Source organism: Coturnix japonica, chromosome 10, assembly GCF_001577835.2.
Source record: "Coturnix japonica isolate 7356 chromosome 10, Coturnix japonica 2.1, whole genome shotgun sequence".
Classification (NCBI taxonomy): domain Eukaryota; kingdom Metazoa; phylum Chordata; class Aves; order Galliformes; family Phasianidae; genus Coturnix; species Coturnix japonica.
The window spans coordinates 1,005,877-1,027,251 of record NC_029525.1 but is presented as its reverse complement, the minus strand read 5'-3'; the positions used below and the strand labels follow the sequence as shown (position 1 = coordinate 1,027,251).

The 21,375-nt window shown below is 52.2% G+C and overlaps 2 protein-coding genes across 2 annotated transcripts in view; one reads left to right on the top strand and one right to left on the bottom strand.

Annotated features, from left to right (window-relative positions):
* The window catches only part of ARIH1 (ariadne RBR E3 ubiquitin protein ligase 1), a 46,401-nt gene extending 40,598 nt beyond the window's left edge, over nucleotides 1–5,803 (bottom strand). The window contains exon 1 of the mRNA XM_015872368.2: nucleotides 5,312–5,803. Within this exon, the coding sequence (XP_015727854.1) occupies nucleotides 5,312–5,671 (360 nt within the window). The 5' untranslated portion in view covers nucleotides 5,672–5,803. The remainder of the gene's footprint in view (nucleotides 1–5,311) is intronic.
* A 6,075-nt stretch (nucleotides 5,804–11,878) lies between these two features.
* HEXA (hexosaminidase subunit alpha) lies at nucleotides 11,879–20,493 on the top strand. Its single transcript, XM_015872379.2, has 14 exons — nucleotides 11,879–12,162; nucleotides 14,653–14,751; nucleotides 15,113–15,178; nucleotides 15,330–15,376; nucleotides 15,581–15,691; nucleotides 16,029–16,130; nucleotides 16,232–16,364; nucleotides 16,588–16,768; nucleotides 17,098–17,184; nucleotides 17,450–17,522; nucleotides 17,852–18,029; nucleotides 18,368–18,458; nucleotides 18,839–18,943; nucleotides 19,301–20,493. The coding sequence occupies exons 1-14, from the start codon at nucleotides 11,919–11,921 to the stop codon at nucleotides 19,362–19,364; spliced, it is 1,581 nt and encodes a 526-aa protein (XP_015727865.1). The 5' UTR covers nucleotides 11,879–11,918; the 3' UTR covers nucleotides 19,365–20,493.
* The last annotated feature ends 882 nt before the right edge of the window (nucleotides 20,494–21,375 follow it).

The following is a 21,375-nucleotide window of genomic DNA, read 5'->3' as shown; positions in this document are numbered from 1 at the left end:
CAAGTAGCTGTGAACCTGCTGCGTACATTTAACAGTAAGTGAGGCTGCAATCTCTTGCAATTGCAGGAGCTAGAGTGAATTCATGAGATTCAGCAGCTCTGTACACCCGTACACAGGTATGAGCTTCCTAACACTGCATGGTCTCCAATTAGCACAGCACAGACAGCCACAAACATTAGAAAACACTGCCTGCAATATCCTCAGATCCCTCTAACCCACATTAGCACAACCCTGAAAGAAAAGACTCTTCAACATTGTTTTTGCACGAAGGCTTGTGACTCACAGTTACACCAGGAGCACAGGTCAGAGTGTAGAGGTCACTCCCTCCAAGAGGGCTTCTACAGCTGGCACCAACCCTCCTCGTTTGCTTCATCTCACCAAGGACCAAGAGGAAAGAGCTGGTTTTCCAGAGAACGGGACACGATTCAACAGGTGATGGGGGTCCTGCAGAGGTGCAGCATGGGGAGCTGCTTCTCGTTTATCAGCTAATGGCATCACACCAAACCAAAGCCCCAGACCTCCAGATCCAACACAAAAAGCATCTTAAGTTTGGGTTTATTTCCTATTATCAGGTTGTAATTCCTGCAAGTATAACACTAAGGAGTCCGAGACTGGGATAAGTATAAAAATGTAAGCTATTGCTTTGTAATTAATTATGCTTCTAACAGCCAGGAACAGCTCTGGTTTCACATCAAGGACCACAGACACTGCTGCAACTCGCCCATCCCCAAAACACAGCAGAAACGCCACTTCTGCTTTGCACGGCACCTGTGGTTCCACCAAACAGAATCAGACACACAGGGAATACCAATGGCTGCCGCCACTATTTGTTTCTCTTCTCATTTATAAACAAACGTTTTAAAGGAGCTAGAAACAGAACAAAGTGTTTTCGGTTTCATTTTGCAACTGCCCCCAAAACACAGCAGTCCCCCCTGCAGCCAGAGACCCACCAGAGTTGCCTGCTTTGTTGTGATTTCTGCACAGTGATGGGGGGGGCAGAGCAGCCCGACATCAGCTTTCACTCATGGCCAGCCATGAGATTTACATCTGGCCTAAGAGAAACAGAAAGCTAAAGCACAAAGCCAATGGGTCATTGAAGCATGAGGTTTAGCTTACTCCGGAGACTTCACAGATAGAACAGACTTTTCTACCTTGTCATTCTGAAATTTATAATAGATCTAAATATATATATATATATATATATATATATATAATTATATTCAGAATTACATGAATTGGCAGCCAGGGAACAGACAATGTCATTTCCAAAAGCCTCACAGCGATGGTTTGTAGCAGATTTCAGGAGTTCTTTGTCATAATGAAGTTTATTCCGTTCCTTGGAAACATTAAACACATTCCTCCAATAATGAAACACCTTATAAACGCCATGTGACAGCACCATGGAGTTTAACAAAGCATTTCCTTCCAGCATCATAACATTTAGGGTCCCAACTGGATTTCATCATCAATAACTAACCACACAGAATGAGAAGGCAGAGGCTGGCAAGCTCACCTGGTGCAGGCAGAGCAGCAGACCTGAACATGAGCAGCATCAGCCTCCAGTGCTTCCTCCCACAGACTCCCACCTAATGCTTGTCAAGCAGCTTCAAGCGCTCGGGGTTTCAAGATGACATTTCTAACACTAAATACAGTCCTCAGCACAGCCCTGCATGACAGGAGCGATTCTTGTTGCTCACTGGAAAGTCATTCCTATTTGGGACAACCTATTTTGACACATTGCCAATAGCACTGCATTACACCACTGCTGGGGAGACTTCCTAAGCTATAACTGGAATTCAGCACTTTCTGTCCAAGTGAGGCCAGTGTTTAATTAGATTGCTTTTCCCAAGCCACACAGGATTCAGCTTGCTGTAACAGAGCTGGATTTAGCTGCAGAGCAGTGATTGGAGATATCTGCACCTTACTGAGCCAAACAAGCACAATACTGTAACTCTGGAGCAGTCCAGGGTTTGGGCTCACTTCACATCAATAATTTTATCCAAAGATGCTTAATTCCAAAGCAACATCTGTTAAATAGCAACAAATATTCAGCAGAGGTGCTCCAACGCTGCAGAATTTTGTTTTAAATCTCAGCCACCTCAGAGCTGCAACCTGATCGTTCTCAGCACTTCACCGTGACAAAGTCCAAAAGGAACACACGCTGTCAAGGGACATCACTACAATGTCAAAGCCTCCAGAAAAGGGCAGCCAAAAGGGAGAACGAACCCAACTCACTAACACAAAAACTGCATAAAACTTGTAACAGGGCAAAAACACGGAGCCAAGCAGGACTGGAGAGACACCGAGCATCACGTGCTCCATCCAGAGTAGAAATAAACATGCTATTCTAAACACTACCAAGTTTATTCTCAGAAAATCCACAGCAAAGACTGAAATAGCAGTGATAAATATCTATATCACTGCTTATATAAATATATATATATATATATATGAAGATGTAAAGGTGGTAGAAACTTTTTGGCCAATCCCTCATTCCCAAGTTTGAAGAGGAAAAACACAGGGAATCCATCCAACTGTGGGAAGACACCTCTCAGAAGAGGAAGCCTCGTAATGCCACTTTTACATCAAGGATCTCTAAGTTGAGTTATTCCGCCAGCAGCTGGACAGAAGATGCCCATTTAGTTGGATAAAGATGCCAGAAGTCTGCCCACTTACTCAGATGACAAAACCCTAAATAACCCGTGGAATGATTCTCCACGCTGGGTAATTACAGGATATAAAGGAAGCAATTCTTGGATCACTGGAGTTTTGAAGTCTCCTTTAACCCACAGCACGAGGTAAGGAGGTGTATTAATATCCCTATTTTTGCAATTGGAGGAGAAGAGTGTGAGATGCAGAATGAAATCAGATTATCAGCATAAATGCTCAATACTTTGCAAAAATCTTCATTAAACAACTGAAAACTCACGCTTGGACAGAAGTGAGTGAATGCAAAATATGCTGAATGTCTGAGTCACACTGAAACTGCCCGAGCTCACTCCAAGTTTAGCGGTCTTTGGAGGCCACAGGACAAAAAGGCACCAGTTTGGTGCTGAGCAGCCATTTGCAAGAGCACATTACATACTACCAGCACAGATGACATGCTTTGCAGTCAGGAAGTTGATCACAAGTCAGCTACAGCCTCAGCAAAGTCTCCATCCGATCAAATCCCTGTACTGAGAAGTTCATATTTTTCTTGCACAGCTTGGATTTGGGAAGTATAAAATGGATGGGCAAATAAATTCAGCTCCATTGGTTGGGAGAACCACTAGTAGAAGTGCTCTTGCAGGATTGTGTTTGGTGCAGGACAAAGGCACCTGCACATGTAAGTTACATCTGCCACGGCTCGGGTACTTCCTTGCAGATGCTTCATGGTTTGCTGATACCTTCCCTTTCCATTGCAACTGCAAAGTGATCAACTGCAAAACAAAAGCCTACTTTATTAATTACTTCTGACCAGAAACCAGTAGAGCCACTGCTGAGGGCACACGCCCCACAGCCAAAGCCTCCAGGTATCTGGCACTTGGCATCGAGCAAGTTCCCAAGCACCACGACAGGCAGGCACAACCTTTACCATGTGAGATGAAGAACTAAAGTGAGATGCACATGGAGCGGCAGCTCAGTACTAGACTGGAACAAGTGAATCACAGGACTGCAACCAAGGATCCGCAGCAGGATCCTGAGCCAACATGACTCCAGAAAAGGTTTAGTGAACCAGAAAAGCAGCAGCAGCAATCTTGGGTGGGAGCCAAAAGCAAGAAACAGAGCCCTGGAAGATTTCACAGCAAGCAACAGAAGCGAGGATGAGCAAATACTGAAGCACCAACTGAATTAGGTCCACTTACCTCCAGACTGGCTGCAAGTAGCAGTAAGGTGCCATTTCAAAGGAATGTGGAACAACTGAATATTTTCCTACCCTTTCCTGATGCATCCTAGTGCTTAAGCTTATGGCAGGTCCCAAGTTTACTCATGACATTCTAAACAAATCGGCTTTGCTCACTCTTCTAAACCAGAAATAACTACAACAAACTTAACAGCAAGACCTACAGCAGCAGCCAAGGCAGTTGTGCAGGTCAGCTATGTTCTGCAGAATCCCATGGAGCCGGTTTTGGGCAGGGTCACACCTCCTTGGCTACAGGAAAGAAAAGGGACTTTTCACCTTTATTGAATTCTGGCCACTAGTTCTGCTATCCTGAGCCCAAGTGTTCAAGTTGTACAGCTCAGGGGCAGCATAAAGAAGAAGAGAAACCACAGACCAGAAAACAGGAGCTTGTTTAATAAGTCAGTTCCTAAAGAACCCCCAGGTGAATCCACCAGACCTAGGAAAGACATGAACAGGATCCTGCTTCACACTCCTCACTCACAGAACATTTCCATCACTTCACATAAGCCAACACAGGACAAACAATTGTGTCTGTCCAACACATCTCACGATTATCACAGTCGTACTCATTAGTCACCACCTTAATCACTACCTCAGTGTGAAAAAGTTACCAAACGTTTGCATGTCTGCTTCCTGTTTGCAAGCCTTCATTTCCCTATATCAGGATCAATAACACGTCAGGATCCCGGGAGCATGGAAATATCCATACGTAACCAGGAGATCTGCCTTAACTGCACGCTGGCAATCGACAAGAGCCCTTACACAGCCCTACACGTACAAAGCTATTATTAAAGTTACGAACTTTGACTTCGGAAGTACCATTCACCAATTTCCTACGTGAGTTCTCGGGCTGTTGTTTGCACCAAGCTCCCACAAACTCGTTATATAGCACATAACACTTTACAGCCGTTAAAACAGCCACACGCTGGGCAGCACCATTCGCCAGAGCAGCTCACATTTAGCACTGGAAGCGCCCGGTTTTGGGGCCGTTAGTTAACACGGTGAATTTGATCCCCCCGCTCAGCTCCGTGCCACATTCCTGGCCAAGGAGCAGCGCTGGCAACGCGCTCGCGGGGCCGACGAGTAACACCGCGTCAACACGAACAAAAGGAAAGTGCAGGAAAAGCCGACGGCCGCAGAGAGCTGCGTGAGCTGGGGAGGCGTGCCAGGCCCGGCGCCGTGCATCGCTCCCCAGCGCAGGGCTCCAGAGACGGGCTCGTTTCATCGTAAGGCAGCGCTGCGATTTGTAACTCGAGCTTAGAAATCGGGCTACGAGTCGGAGTTCGGAGGGGTCGCGGGCAGCCCCATCCCCCCCCCGGGCGGCGAGGCGAAGGGAAGGGGGGGGGGGGGGGGCTGCGCTCCACCGCCCGCAACCGCCGCTCGGCCCCGGCGCCCCCCCCGCAGCGCCCCGACGGAGCGGAGCCGCACCTGGATGACTTCGTTGACCTCGCGGATGCACTCCACCATGTGCTGCAGGATCTGCTCGGCCGTCAGCACCTCGTAGCGGTAGTCCTCCTCCTGCTCGGGGCCGCCGCCGCCGCCGGGGCCCGGCCCGCCGCCCAGCCCTCCGCCGCCGCCCGGGCCCAGCCCGCCCGTCTCTCCGCCCAGCAGCCCGTCCCGTTCGCCGCCGACGCGCAGGCCGGGCTCCACCAGCTCCACCTCGCCCAGGTCCAGGTTATCGTCGGGCTCGTCCTCTTCGTCGTCCTCGTCGTCCTCCTCCGCGCCGCTGTCCTCGCTGCACTCCTCGTCCTCGTCGAACTCGTAGTTGTAGCCCTCGTCCGAGTCCATGGCGAGGCGGTGAACTGGAGGCTCCCGCCCGCCCCCCACCCTCGGCTCCCGGCCCCGCCGCGCCTCGGCCGCCTCAGCGCCAACAAAGAGCCGCGGCCGACCCGCTCCGTCACCGCGCGCCGCGCACGCACGGTACGTCACGGCACGGAGCGTCACGTGATGCGGCGTGACGCCCCGCGCCTGCGCGGCCGCCGCCATCTCCCTTCGCCCCGCCGGGAGCCATCTTGAGCGCGCGCCGCCCCACTCGCCTCTTCCCGCCCGCCAGCGCCATGTTGGGTGTGGCGCGCCGCCATGTTGAGTGTGGCGTTAGGCCGCCTCGCCCCGGGGTGGGCGGGATGATGGAGGGGGGGGGGGAGGAAACGTGAAAGATAGAGGAGATAGAGATAACGGGGGAACGAGGAGCGAAAATGGGAGGAAAATGGAACAAATAATGGGGGGAACGGGAATGGAATTGAGAAGAGTCAGCGGATACGTGAGGGAAAGGAACGTGAGGAAACGTGAGAGGAAAAAGATGAGGAAATAGGGAAATGTGAGGAAATGGGTGGAAATGTGAGAAAAGCATGAAGGAATGGGAGAAATGGCAGGGAAATGTGGGAGACTGTGTGGGGAAATAAAGGAGAGGGGAAGAAGCAGGGGAAATGTGAGGGAAATGGCAGAAATACAAAGGAAATGGCTGGAAAATGTTAAGAGAAGCAATATGAATGTGAGGGAAATGAAGGTGTGAGGCAAATGGGAAGAAATGTGAGTGGAACGTGATGGAAGATGTGAGGAAATGATGGAGGAACGTGAGGGAAATGATAAGGGAATGTGAGGGAATGGAAGGGAATTACAAGGAATGTGAGGGAAATGATGGAGACATGAGAGGAATGTGAGGGAAATGATAAGGGAATGTGAGGAAATGAGAGGGAATTACAAGGAAGATGTGAGGGAATGGAAGGGAATTACAAGGACCATGAGGGAAAATAGGTTCAGTGAGGTGCTGGTATCAGAACGGGTGTGCAAGGCTGTGCAGGTTGGGGCAGCCCCTCACAAGCAGGATCTGTCAGACCCATCTATCTCTGTGTTTCACAGGGCCGTGTCCCAGGGAGGGACTGGACATCAGGACTCTGAGCAGTGGGTTTCTGCACTCAGATCCAGCAGATCCACACATACCTCCCAAATAAAACTGACCTGGTGTGGGCCGTGCTGGTAATTCTGCCTTTAGGGAAGACCACACAGCGGCAGACACTGTTCAGATGCCAAACAGCAACATCTCCCTGTGGGCACAGGCAGAGGCAGCATTTCTGACATTAGTTTTTCCCTGGTTCCCAGCCATGAAGCCTTGTGTGACCTCAGCCGTGCCAGGTGGTATCTCTGTGCTCCGTCTGGTCAGCAGAGATAAAAATACCCAGTTTTTCACAGTTGTGCTGGGCTAAATTGCCTTTCTCCAGTGGGCTGCACAGACCCCCCCAAAATCTCACAGGGTAGGGCTATAAAAAGAGGCAGCTTCACATAGTGCCCTGTCACTGTTTATTATTGAATCTGGCATTTTGCAGGGGGGCAGAGTATGCACTAGTGCCTCTGTCACGTGGTCACAGACAGACCTTTTGCAAACAGCAAATGCTGTTCAGGAGAGCTCTGGGCAGGTTGGGAACGTGGGGCTTCAGCTCCCAGGTGGCCCCATCCCTTCCAGTGCCTTTCTCTTGGGCACTCACAGGGTAGGGACAGACAATGAGATGCTATCCCAGGATGCTGGGATGCTGCAGGAGTTGGGCATCCTCTTGCAGTGCTCTGACCACTCAGCTTGCCCACAACCTGTGAGCTTTCTCCAGACCTCCGTTTCCAATATCAGACATGCTCAGCCTTGTACAGCTGAGGGATGGGGGAGGCGAGCTGGGCTTATTGTTTGCAGCCGTTTGGGGAGCGCAAGGGACTCTGGTTGGCTTGGTAACAGGCTGCAGCCTGGCCCAGAGGAGAGCCAGCTGATCCCATATCCTACCCTGCTATTCACTGTGGATGTGAGGAGACTGTGCAGCCCCAGGCGGACTCCAGGGCCACCTTCTGCCCTCCACAGCAATAATCTTTTGCTTCCTCCTACCCTGGGGAATCATTTCTACCTGGGTGACGCAGTTCATTCTGATGTGGTAAAATTATTCACCCACTTTGCCTGGAGGAAAATGACCTGTGCCCTGAGGGATACTCGGTCTCACAATATGCAGTGTAGGTGTGATGAGTTTCAGCAGCAGGAGTCATTGCAGCACTTTGTACAGCACCTGGCACAGCAGGATCCCACTTCCTGCTTGTGCTTCCACCATCTTCATGCAGCACAAACAATAAATACCTTGTGAAACAGATACTGGCACGTGCAGAAAATGAGGCGTTTATTTTCTGCTGAAGCACATAAGGCATAATGACAGCCTCAGCATCAGGGACCTCACTTCAGGGTGACGCAGGTAGATGCCCCTGGGGATCAAGCAGATTAGGTGTTTGATTTCCTGGGAGGATCTTTGGGTGCCAGTCTGCAGCTTCAGTTATACAAGCAGTGCCAAAAATCAGCCCTATGTGTTTTGTAGTGCTGCAGCTGCTCCCAGTGAGTTCACTGCCCAGTGTCCTTCCCAGACAGCTGTGCAAACCCCTGCAAACAGCCCGCTTACATCAGGGCTCTGTTCACTTCCTAGAACCCATGAGCACCCAGGGGAAGGAGAGGGTGCTGGGCAATGATGGCTGCTTTGCACCAGGGAGGAGGGGCAACACCTGTATTTGGGGACCCTGCCAAAGCCCTGTGCTCCATCTAAGAGCATCATGCTGCGCAGCCTGCTGTCCCCAAACACTGCCCTGCCCTGAGATGGCCAGGTCAGGAGTGCATCGCAATGGCACATGGGGTGTGGGCTGGGCTGGGGAGATATCTAGGCCGGGCATTCACATTCCCTTATGCTACTAGTAAACAAAGTCAGCTCCCTAATTATCCTACTTATTTGGAATGGCAAAAGCCCGGGCATTAATCATCCTGTCCTACATAAATAGCACTGACTTTGTTTAGCTGCAGACTCACCAGCTGGACGTTTACCAGCCTGGTGCCATCTCACGTGTCAAGCGACAGTGGCTGTGTTGGTTGTCTCACATCCTCTCCCTGTGTGTGTCTCCAGGACCCCCAGTGCCAGGCGGTGGCTGGCTGTCCAGCTCTGCCTGTGTCCTGGCAGAGGAGGGTCACAGAGCAGTGGTGTGTCCCCAGGGCTGTGTGATGCCCCCGGGTGACGCTCAGCTGTTGACATGGGTCCTCACCACCGTGTGAGCAAGTACCTGAGTCCCAAGGAGCTGAGAAAGATGCCCGGGTGGTGGGATTTCGCTTTATCAGAGCAATGCAACTTCCTTGTGGCTACACTTGGATGCGGGTCCAACCCTTTGCCGGAGACGACCTTTCTCTCCTGGACGGGGTTACCCAGGTGTCATAATCTGTTTCTTCCTCCTGTTTATAGGGAGGGCCCTGCAGCCCGGGTGCGTCGCCCCGCAGCCGCCCGAGCATCCCCGCCGCGGGTGTCGGCGTGCCCCGAGCCGTCAGCGCCTCCTCGCTGCCCTCTCCTGGCCCCTGCCGACGCTGCAGAGGTCGGAGCCTCCTCGCTGCCCCGTGCCCCTTCTGCTCGGCGCACTTCTTCAGGGTACGGTCCTGTCGCTGAAGCTGAAGGCTGCCCGGAAGCCGAGTTGAAAACTGCAGTTCTGCTTGGTCTGAAGAATGATTTAGATCTCCATAGGTACCTGGTGCTCCTCATGTTGTTCTTTCAAGAGCTTAATTACACAAGGGATTCTAGTAACTGTTAACACCGAAGCTGACAAGAATAAAACACTGCATTGCACTCGCCTTGCTCCATGAAGGTAAGCACATGCTTCAGGGATTTAAGGGAGCAGGGCCTCCCTGCACCCTCAGACATTCCAGACAGATTCCCTCCCCGTACATCCGTGGGTGCTTGACTGCCTCCAGTTCAGCTGATTGCTCACACCCGCAGATGTGACTGAGAGCAGCCAGGGACAGCAGCCACCAATACTCAGCCTCCACAGTAACTCACAGCAGTCTCCTTTCTGATAGTACAGTGCAGAGCCTGACATTTAAACGATCCCCATGCAGCCCCGCAACCCTGACACAAGCAACCCCTGAGCCCCTGTTTGCTGTACCAAAGTGCTACAGAAGTGCTGGTATCCTGCCTCCCTCCTGCTCCTTTGCTGCCTGACCCACACGGGGCTGGGCAGGTATCCCTGGGGGAGGAAAAACAACTGTCACCTGAGACCTGTGGAGCTGCTGCAGTGGAAGAAGGGAAAGCCAGGATATCTCTCCATGCCCAGCTTCTGCTCTCCTCCCCGGGGGGCTGGTTTTGGCTGCCTGCACACCCATTAAAGACCTGCACCACCAGCATAGGACAAAATGCCCCTCAGATCACAGAGTTTTGTTCAGACACTGAAAAGCTGTGCAAGCTGGAGATAATCCAGAGCAAAAAGACTCTGCAAATAATACTGGTAGTGCAAATACCACCTGGCTGAGCTCTGCAGCACTTCATCAGGAACCCAAATCCTTCAGACTGATTAACACATCTTGCCCTCAAGCACTTTGCCTTAGACTCTGCTTTTAAGTTCATATTTGTTGAAATATTCCTCCTCCCGAAGCACCTGGAGCTGTGACTCACTGTGTGCCTGCAACCCTTGTGGATCCAATTCCATCCCATAATCCAAGAGGAGATGAACAACCAAGTTGGCCGCAAAAGCTTCTGAGTCCTCAACAATTAAAGTCAGAGATCTGCAGGCGGTTGCAAGGAGTTTCCAGAAGATGGTCTGTGTTCTCCAGAGCCCGCAGCAGCAGCAGGTTCATTGACCTGGGAGTTGGCTTCATTCGGGAACAAGTGTACTTAGATAACACTTGGCTCAAAGAGCAAAGCAATCAGGACAGCTCTGGGAGCGCCCTGTTGAGGTTTCCATGATCACGCAGAGCAAACTGATCCCAGAAAGCAAGGTTTAATAGCGGGCAGAATGGGTTGGACTCAGCCCAGTAGGACACTAAGGCACGTGCTCACACCCAGCAAGACTCGAGCAGGTGCTGGGGTGGACTACGGCCATGGGACATTCAGCCTCCCCTGCTCCCCTTTCACAGGCTCACGTGCTTGTCACCAGCAAAGGAATCTCTATGTGAAACATCCACTTGATTAAATGCAGATGCAGCCAGTATTACAGGGAACTGGGCAGTGTAATAGATGGCTTTATCCATACAAAAATAATTCAGTGGAACACAGAGCTGCGCTGACAGCCCAAAGGCCACAAAGGTGAACAAACCAGAAAGACCTAAAGCATGACAGCTTTATCACAGTTTATAGCAGAGTAACCAGGTTCTATCTGTACCTCATGCAGAAAGCAGGTAACCCAGTACAGCCCTGCAGAGCAGCGTCCCTCAGCCACTGGGCTTTCTGCCTGGAACGGCCCTTGCACACCAACAGGTCTGCAGGTACCTCTGCAACAAGCATCAGCCTGATGGAAAGATGCGCTCCCAGCTCAGACTGTTAGTCTGGATTAATGCTGGCCAGCTAGAAATGAACTTCTCTGAGTCATCTCCCAGAGACATCGGGGCCCCTAAAATAGCAACAACAACAGAATACACAGAAAGACCGGAATATTTTCACCACAGGCTGCGATCACAATGTTTTACATAACTCTGGTGAACAGCCAACCAACACAAACTGAAACGAGGATTCACTGCAAGCCACAGCACTCCTTGTCGGGGCACCCACTGCTCTGCCCCCAGCAAGCCCCGTTTGGGCCTTGCTCACAGCCCACACTCCAGGAGCTCCACTGTTCCAGGCTGTTCCAGGCTGTGGAGCTGCCTTCTTTTGGAGCTGCGCTGTTTGTGCTCCCCGGCTGCCCAAGGCTGCAGAGCGCCATGCCTTGCCGTGCTGGCCCTGGCACTGCGGGGTGGCTGATGCTGCTGCCTGCGTTGTGCCCATCCTCGGGTTTTGGTTCAGCTTCCCCCATCGGGACAGGCAGCCCCCGGTGCACCGCGGGGTTGTGAGGGCTGCACTGCTGGATACGGGCTGAGCTCCCCCAAAACCTCCTTACCGCCCCCACCGCCCAACCCCTGCCTCCATCCCTCCCAGCCGAGGGTCAGTCCCTTGAATGACGCTGGGGCAGGCGGGACCAGAGCCCGGCCGCCTCCCCGTTACCGCCCTTAGGCTCAGCCCTCGGCCCCATCCCCCCGTGCCGGCGGTGCCCCCAAGGCCCTCCCCTCCTGGCGGACATGGCTCCCGTTGCCATGGCGGCACGGGCGCTGCTGCTCCTGGCCGCGGTGTGTCCGTCGGCCGCTCTCTGGCCGCAGCCGCAGCTGCAGCGCTCCCCGCCGGCCCCCGCCCGCTGCCCGCTGCCCCCCGCCCGCTTCCGCTTCGCGCACGCCGCCGGCTCGGCCGTGGGTCCGGGCTGCGCCGTGCTGGACGAGGCCTTCCAGCGGTACTGGGCGATCATCTTCGCCGGTGCACGACCCGCAGGTGAGGGGCTGTGGGGGTGTGCGCCCGGGGTGGGCTCGGTCCCCAGAGCCGAACCCCTCGCTCGTTGCTTCCGTAAAGCCGCGCCTTCGTGCAGTTCTGCCTTCTTATAACGGGACCTTTAAACTCCGCACTGCAATAAAGCAGAAGTCTCTGTCCGATAGCGCGCAGTGCCGCTGGAGCTTGGCTTCCCGGCTGCAGGGCCTGCCCTGAGCCCCGCATGGGGTTCTGCTCCTGAACGGCACGAGATGACCCACTCGTGTGGCTGGAACCTCCCCCATCACAGCTCCGTTCCCGTTTCCACTGCTGGGCTGGTGTCCCGGTCTGCTCACTGTGTTACCCGGCCTGTCCAGGGCTGCCGGGGCACGGTGCGAATCGATGAGCCGGCTCCGTGCAATCCGTGTTCCTTCCCTTAGTTCAGGGCAGTGCTGCCCAGTGGTCTTGTGGCACAGCTGCTTGAACTGAGGCTCCCAGCAAAGGCTGGTGCTGCTTTGCTGCACGCAGAGGGTGCCTGCTGAGCTCCTATTTTTCACATAGTAAAAGTGGAACCAAACCAGGCCTGCGAGGCACAGTGAGCTCCACCAGCCTGCACACAGATCTTTCAGGGCGTTATTTAGTCACACTGACCTTTTTATCTTGGCTTTATCTCCTCTGAATCTCACTTCAGCAGCACTGCGGTTTGCTTCCTTTTCTTACTGGTGACAGAGCTGCTGCCTGTATTACAACTGCTTCACATGGCAGAGAGGGGTGACAGCACTGGAAGCTGCTCTGCTTTGTTCCCAGTGCCTTGTGGCAAAAGTGAGTTAGAAATACTCAAAAGAAACACTTGGTTTATTTCATAGCTTACAATTCAAGTAGCAATAGAAATATCTATATGCAAGTTGCAAAGACTACATCATTTCTCAAATGTGCTGCTGTAGTTACTCACATGTTCCTGTTTCCATCAGGGAAATCTGACCATGCCATCATTTGGAGCAATCTCTTGTGATCACCACATCAGGCCCTCTATACTCACAGTTTTCCATGTGTGATGTTCACACTGTGTGCTTAATCGTAGGGCATTTTTCCTCTTTGCCTTCCTTTTATCCCACAGGGGATTAGTAACAACAGGCAGTGGAAACCCTGAATGGAAATAAACAGTTTCTATTAACAGAAAATGTAAAAGACAGCAGCAGTTTTCCTCCTGTTTTAGAGAGCTGCTATTCTGTTCACTTAAATGGACAAACAAGCAGATTGAGCTGCAGAGTGCTAAGGAGACATCAGCATCTTCTCCTGAGACATTGTCAGTGTGTGCCAGGGCAGCACTGGTCTGTCAACTGGACTTTCAAGACAACAAGTATAAGGCCCTCTTGAAACCCTACAAGTGCTTTGGTACCATCCTCTTACCTCTGTGGACCTGTGCAAGCTGATCAGCTTTGTAGCATCACCTCCTGAGAGCCAGATCTCACCCATGGAGAGCAAGAGGCACTGCATTTGTGAGCTGTGATCTCAGAGCATACTTCTCAGGGCATTTTTCTCCCTCTCCTTGTGCAGGGAGAGCAATTACTGCCACAGGTGGGATGATCCTAAGAGCATCTGTTACCATATTGCACTTGGAGGGACAGTTGCTGGGGTCTGAAACCATTCTGGAGACTTGTAGATGATGTCCTTGTCCTGCTGGGCTTCAGGCATGAAAGCAGAGGTGGGGGTGTGTGGTCAACTCTCTGCTTTAAAGCAGCAGTAAAACCAAGATCTTCAGGGCAGGGTGAGGGGGGTGTGCTGGGAAGTGCTCATCCCAGGAAGATCCCTATGGGGAAGATAGGTGTTTCCCGTGTCTCCAGCCCTGCGAGTGGCCATTCCTGGTGAGCCTCTGCCTTGCCAGGCATAGAGAGCAGGTCTTGCTGTGCTCCATGTGCCAGCTCACACGGCTGCAGGGTTGCCTTGACTACCAGCTCATCTGTAGCTGAGGAAACCTCAGAATGGAGAAATACCTTGGAGTCATCTCTCTTCTGCACACAGAGGTTTCACCATTATTTCCTTGAACCCCACTGGGGGTTCTGTGCTCTCTGCATTTCCCCCTAATACTGGTGGTGCCACAGTCTTTCTGAAGCCCGCTCGGTGTCCATCTTATGATGAGGCTGACTCAAAACCAAACATTCTGTTTTTCAGCCTGTCCCTGGCAATGCCATGGGGCTATAGATGTGAACTGCTGCTGTGACCCACTATGCTCCTGGACAGAGACAGCTTTGGGCAGGCCCACTTAACACCTCCCTCTGGAGTCAGGGCATTTCCCATGTGTACCAATGAATATTCAGGGCTTGAAAATGCTTCTTCAGATAGGGAAGGGCAGCCAAAGCTCCTGCTTCATCGTCCCTGGAGAAGGCTTTAGTAGTTGCAGCTGGTGTCCAGGAAGCCTTGAGAGCTGTTGCAGTACCTGCCTGATGTCCCCATTGCTGGCTGGGTTGGGAGCCTTGGAACAGAGGAATTAATGCCTGTGGTCTGTGTGCTTTGCAGAGAACAAGCAGCCATGGAGGACATCGTGCACAGAACTCCTCATCTCTGTCGCCACACCGGGCTGCAATGGCTTTCCCAGCCTGGACTCCAAGGAGAGATGTAAGAATCAGGATGGGTGTGGGAAGAAGTGACTGGAACAGGAGTATGGGTATTTCTATGCTCCTTGGTTGGAAATAGCACCCTGCGGCACTTAATCCTAATTCTGGAGAGGCGGGATCCTCGTTGTATGGTGGAAAAACTAGGGCAGAGAGGGAGAATCTGAGCTGAGGGTGCTGATAAAGCAGTGAAAAGGTTTTAAAAAAACCCCACAGCCCTACGCCCAGATCAGTTCCCTTGGACACAAGGATGCAGTTCTCTATCAAAATCACTGTCTGATCCAGCTGCAACCCTGTAGCTAAGGCTCTTGAGCCCCTTATGTGAACATAATGTCTGTGCTGTCCCATCTGATGCTGTGTTTCAGACAAACTGAATATCTCAAGAGATTCCATGCTGCTCTATGCTGATGCTGTCTGGGGAGCTCTCAGAGGTGAGGTGTGCTTAGAGCTTTCTGTTGGTCATTCCCACCCTGCCTTCGTATCAGGGCGTCTCTTTGTGCCTCTCTTTCCCCATAGATTTGTTTAATTGAGCTCTGTTCAGAATCTGTGCTGCAAAAGTGACTGTGTGTGGTTCTCCCACAGGCCTGGAGACGTTCAGCCAGCTTGTTGGGAGAGATGAGAACGGCATGGTGAGTGGGTGGGTGGCTCACATGAAGGCTGGCCAACGTGGCTCCCGTGGCAATGCAAATCTGCCTTGGCTCCTGAGGACAAGCTGTGCTTAGGGCCAGTGAGTCCTGCTAGCCCTGGGGGTGAAGATGACTGATTGCCTCCTGCTGATGTCTGTGTTACCTGCAGACCTGCTCACTTTTTCCTCGTCTTCTCTCTTCATGCAGTACTATGTCAATGAGACAGAAATTGTGGACTTTCCCCGCTTCCCTCACCGAGGTGTGCTGCTGGACACCTCTCGCCACTACCTGCCCCTGAAAGCCATCTTGGAAACTCTGGTAGGAAACCTGTACTGGGAGGCATGTGTGCTGCCTCACAGGGAGATGGAGCACTTTAATCAGGTGTCCCCCTGTGACAACGAGCATCCCTGAGTGGCCTTCCTGTTTTCTTACTTTTTTGTGTATGTTGATTGTTTCTAAAGATCTGATTGTAGGTCATTGTAATCACATCTTGTTGAGGAAGAGCTTGCCAAACCTAGGCTTCTTGGAGAATGTATGCTTGCTTGTGTCTAGGTGTTGTCCAGAACACAAGGACCTGAAGTCACTTGATTCCTCAAGCTGACTGACTTTTCAAAAGGAGCAGGGTGTGCTTACCCATGTTTTGGTTCCTTCCCAGGATGTCATGGCTTACAACAAGTTTAATGTGTTTCACTGGCACATTGTGGACGACCCATCTTTCCCATATGAGAGCTTTACTTTCCCGGAGCTCAGCAAGCAGGTAACCCATGCTGGTGGTTGTGCAGCTCCCCATACAGCTGGGGATAGTGGTTGCTCCTTGAGCTTGTGAGCAAGGTGCTGTAGTTCCTCGTGTTCCTCCAGGGAGCCTTCAATGCCATGACCCATGTGTACACAGCCAGTGATGTGCAGACAGTAATCGAGTACGCTCGTCTCCATGGCATCAGAGTCATTGCGGAGTTTGACACACCTGGGCACACACTCTCCTGGGGTCCAGGTGAGGAACACACCCTCACCAGGGGATGTGGGTGTGAGGAGGGCTGTAATTGTACCTGCTGGAGGAAGGATCTCTGTGATCTGGATCACAAAAGTGTGGCATGAGCTGTGACATCCCATAAGCTGTCTCTGGGGAGGAGCAAACCATCAGCTGGGATGTAGGACATAAAAGATATGGCCACATTTAGCTCCCTTCTCACTCTGCTGGTTTTGTTCTGACCCAGGTGCTCCAGGCCTCCTGACTCCCTGCTATATGGGCAAGGATCCTTCTGGGACCTATGGGCCCATCAACCCCATCTTCAATTCCACCTACCAGTTTGTGACCAGTTTGTTTCAGGAGATCAGCTCAGTGTTCCCAGACTACTTTATTCACCTCGGTGGCGATGAAGTGGACTTCACATGCTGGTGAGCAATACCTGTAGAGATGGGTCAGGTTGGGGTTTGAAACAGGATCAGTGCTCAGCTGCCTGGGCACTTGATGCATATGCTTGGGGATGGGTACCTCAAGGAGCAGCCACCTAAGTGGCAGGAAGAGGCAGGGGAAAAGTGGAGGGTTATTCATGTGCAGGAGAGAGCGAGAGGGAAAGAAATCTAGCACAGGATCCCCACATCCCAGCCAGTTGCTTCTTGGACATGACCATCTACAAATCTTGTGTGTCCTGCTCTCCTGGGTTCTGAAAGAGGCTCTGTGAGTCGGTGCTTGGGGTTTCTGTTATCTTCTCTTTGGTTCACAGGAAATCCAATCCAGAAATTCTTGCCTTCATGAAGAAGATGGGCTTTGGTGAAGATTACACAAAATTAGAATCCTATTACATTCAGAGGTAAGGGTGGCTGCATCCTGGGTCTGAAGCTGCATTATGTGACAGGTACAAATGTCTTCTACTGTCCCTTTGGGCCTACCTTGCTGTCCATAAAGAGAGTAGCCTAGTTGTGGTTTTTTTTCAGAAGACTGACTGTAAAAATGCCTGGAGTCGGGGGAGAAAAGTGTTCTGTGAGGGGGACATTAGGAGTATCAGTGATGCTGCTTTGGCTGAACCAGGAAAGAGGGCTGGGAGGACCCTAAACTCAGTATTGCTTCCAATCTAGGCTCCTAGACATCGTCTCTTCCCTTGGCAAGGGCTATATGGTGTGGCAGGAGGTGTTTGACAATGGAGTAAAGGTGAGAACTGCTCGCATGCCCTGGTGCTGTTCCCTGACACGTGGTGAACGGTGTCAGCACCCTTGCCAAACTCACTCAAGTGAGTCCTGATGTGGCTCAAAATCCAGCTCCCTTGGGGGGAATAGATGAGTCAAGACAGGGGTGCAGGTGTAGTCCTCGCTCCCACTGTTATGATAACTGGTCATGGCTTGTTTCTGGTGCAGGACTCTGCTCACCAGAGTGGTGTTTGGAGCTGGGATGGCTCAGGGTAACCCTTCTTGCAAGGGGAGGTGGTGGTCTGTTGCTGCACTGATGCTGTACACAGGCTTTATGTATGTTTGTGGGACCAGGTGAGGCCAGACACGATCATCCACGTGTGGAAGAACAAAGAGCCATATGCGGAGGAGATGGCAAATGTCACCAAGGCTGGCTACAGGGCTCTGCTCTCATCCCCCTGGTACCTCAACCGCATCTCCTACGGGCAGGACTGGATGGCAGCCTACCAGGTGGAGCCCTTAAACTTCAAAGGTGCGTTCCTTATGTCACATCTCCTCTTGGCTGCTGGCTGCTCACTCGGAGCTGGTGCCAGGGCTGGCCCTCTCGATCATTCATTCTCTCTGATGGTGTGAAGATGCTCAAATCATTGTTTCCTTTGCTCCTGGGCTTTGTGCTGTTTGCTCCCTGCAGGCAGGAAGCACCTCAGCTCTCTCCCTGCCTAGGGTTTGAAGTGGGAGCTTCCAGAAGAACAAATTACAACTTCTACAGCTAAACCTGCTCTTGGTTGTCACTGTCCCCTTCCTGGGCAGGGCAGGAAGATGCTGTTATCTTACAATACCTGATCACCTGAGTGCTGTGTCCCCTGACAGGTAGCACTAAGCAGAAGGATCTGGTGATTGGCGGGGAGGCGTGCATGTGGGGTGAATACGTGGACGCCACCAACTTGTCCCCCAGGCTCTGGTAAGAGATGTTCGGGGGGGGTAAGCTCAAGTCCTTCTTACTGCATTATGTGCACCCACTGCTGCTGGTTTGGTCTCAGGGTATTTGTCTCTGTCCTCTGGCAGCATATTTGAAGTAGTAGCATCTTCTCTGAGGCTTAAATGAGATTCTGTGGCTGTCTGTAAGAATGAAACACTCCTATGCCACCTGCCACTGCCACCAGCTTGCGTTTAATGCTGGTCTCTGTCCTCTCAACTGTCTGTGTCTGACTAGGCATGTATCTTTTGATGTACAGAAGCCAGATGCTTTGATGTGACTTTGGTCAGTGAGGTGTTTGGGAGCTCAGTGCTGCAGGAGGAGCTTTCTCTGACCTACCTGCCTTTGTCCCATGTTCCTTCAAGGCCGAGAGCTGGGGCTGTGGCTGAGAGACTTTGGAGTAACGCAACAGTGAGGAACCTGCAAGATGCTTATGTGCGGTTGGCTGACTTCCGCTGTGAGCTCCTCAGGTAACTGTCCCTCCTTGCTGTGCCTCACCAACTTGTGATGTCAGTGCAAGGGGCAGCCTCAGGGCATCGGCTCTGCATGGGTAGGACAGTGAGGGGGACTGAAAATGAGATAAGCTTTCCTTTGTGTGGAAAGACCCTTGAAAGTCCAGAGCATTTCTTGTGCCTGTGTGCAGGCAAAGCTTGCTGTGTGCTATGCTGGAAGAGGGCCCGTGCTGTTGGCATGGGCTGGTAGCTCTGCAGAGACAAGGGTTTTGTGCTGAGGAAGCTGCACCCTTCATTTCTCATCACCCCCCTACTGCAGCACCAGGCGCTGCTCAGTGTCCCCTGTGTAATGCTGTTCCTCTGATCCACTTCCAGGCGTGGTGTCCAGGCAGAGCCTCTCTTCACAGGATACTGTGATCATGAATTTGGCGGGTTTTGAAAGGAGAATCCCACTGCCCTCAGTCTCTGTGCACACCAGAGGAATGATCTCTTGCTCTGTCAAAAGCTGCTGGCATGGTGAAAGGGACCCCTTTCCTCCCCCTGCTTCTGCTTTTGCACTGTTGCAATGAACATCTATTTTCCTAGCGTGCACTCTCTGCCTCTTTTTCTATTTTGGTTTCTTTAAATCTATAAATAAATGACCTCAGAGAGAAAAAAAGGTGCCTTTTCATACTCAGCTGGGGCTTGGGAAGACCACGCCAGGGCTTTTGTTATCAGGAGATGGATGGGTCCCGCAGAGGCAGGCTGGTTCCAGAGATGTTGGTGGAGGAGCATCTGGCTGCGCCTCACCCTGCTGTCTCTGGAGCTTACTGGATGCCCGCTCAGCTGGATAAGCTGTGCTTAGTCTCTGCCAGCATCCCAGATTTCATCTCTGCTAAGAGAATGTGGTGTCCAGTTGTACAGCAGTGTGTGCAGGGGGGAATCCTAAATATAGTTGGCCTGCTAACGCCAGGATGTCACTGCCACCTTGGTTTTGCTTCTGTGGTCTCCTGCACGCCAACACTGCTGTGTCACCTGTTGCTTCCTGTCCTTTCTGTCTCATCTCTCTGTACCTCAGCTGCATCCAAGCAGGAGGCCTGTTTCAAGCCACCACCTCTGCTACACTAAACCCTGTCTGCTCCTACTCAAAGCCTCTCACAGACCTCACAGCCCTGCTGAGCTGGGTGCATGGATGTCATGGAGTCCCAGCTCAGCTCTTCAGTCAGCTGTGACCTGTAAGGACTTGGCCAAATTATCTGCCCTGCTGCTGCTCTGTAGTCCTTGCAGAAGCTCATCTCTGGTTCTGCTGCAGCCAAGTGGTTTGGTTTGGACACATTTCCTTGGAGAAGAGGCTGCCGCTGCCACACTGAGGAGCAAAGACAATTGTGGTTCTGGTCCTTTGATGGTTAGGGCTGCCCTGCTGGAAATCCCATCCAGTTTGAGTGTGAGGATCTCTCTGGGAGAAATCCTGAAAGCCAGGACTTTGTGTATGCATCCTGGTCTGAAATGAGTGAGATTTGCTCTCTGTTGTGGCTGGAAAGTTCTTATTATTGTTAATTTTGGAATTAAAATGATTCCTAAATCGTCAAGCGTTGTGTCTCTCACTCTTGTGTGTGGGGATACTGGGGTTGTTCTTGTCTGAGGTGATGCAGCTGTCTGAGTTTTAGGGGGAAAAGCTGCTGGAGCCGTCCCACCTGATGTTCAGCTGCTGGCCAGGTCTGGGGGCAAAATGGCTGTTTATGCTGATTGCTGAGAGCCCGTGTGATGTTTGCTGAGAGAAGATGCTCTCCTGCTTCCTCAGAGACTTCCTGGGGAAGCTCACGTCCCCTTCGTCTGCTTTTATTTATGTATTTATTTACTTTATCTGCTTTGTTTTTCATCACAAGTTGTGCCCAGGCCCAGTGGTTAAGGTGGGACATGGAAGGCGAGCCCTGCATTGCCTGTCACTGCTGCCACGTTTGTTTCTCTTAACTCGAGTAACACAAAAGTCATAAATAATAATCGCCGCTTGGTTTCACTTGACGTGTTGTCAGGTCCCAAACATCTCGGTGCGGAGGGCTGTAACAGCGGCTCCTTCTGCCCTCCGGCCTTTTAGGTCGATCTGCGGCGGCTTCGCCCCGACGCCGTGATCCCGCCGGGGTCCGTTTGGGTTCGGGGCGCCCATCTGTCGGGGTGCTGCCGGTCCCCCCGTTTCCCCGCCGCGTCCTTGCGGCTCCCTTCGAGAACATCTATTTTTACCCGGGATTTGTCATGTAAAACTCGCCGCGGAGAACACGGGAACACGCAGCGTGTGAATCACTCGAGGCCGACGGCTTTAAAAATAAACCCGAGCGGTGCCGGAGAGCGGCAGCAGCCTCTGCCCGGCCCCAGGAACCGCCCGGCACAGACACGGGGCAGCCGTGGGTCCGCTGCGGGGCGAAGCGGAGAGCGGGGCCGGCACCGGAGGAGGGGGGTAAATAACGGCACGGCTG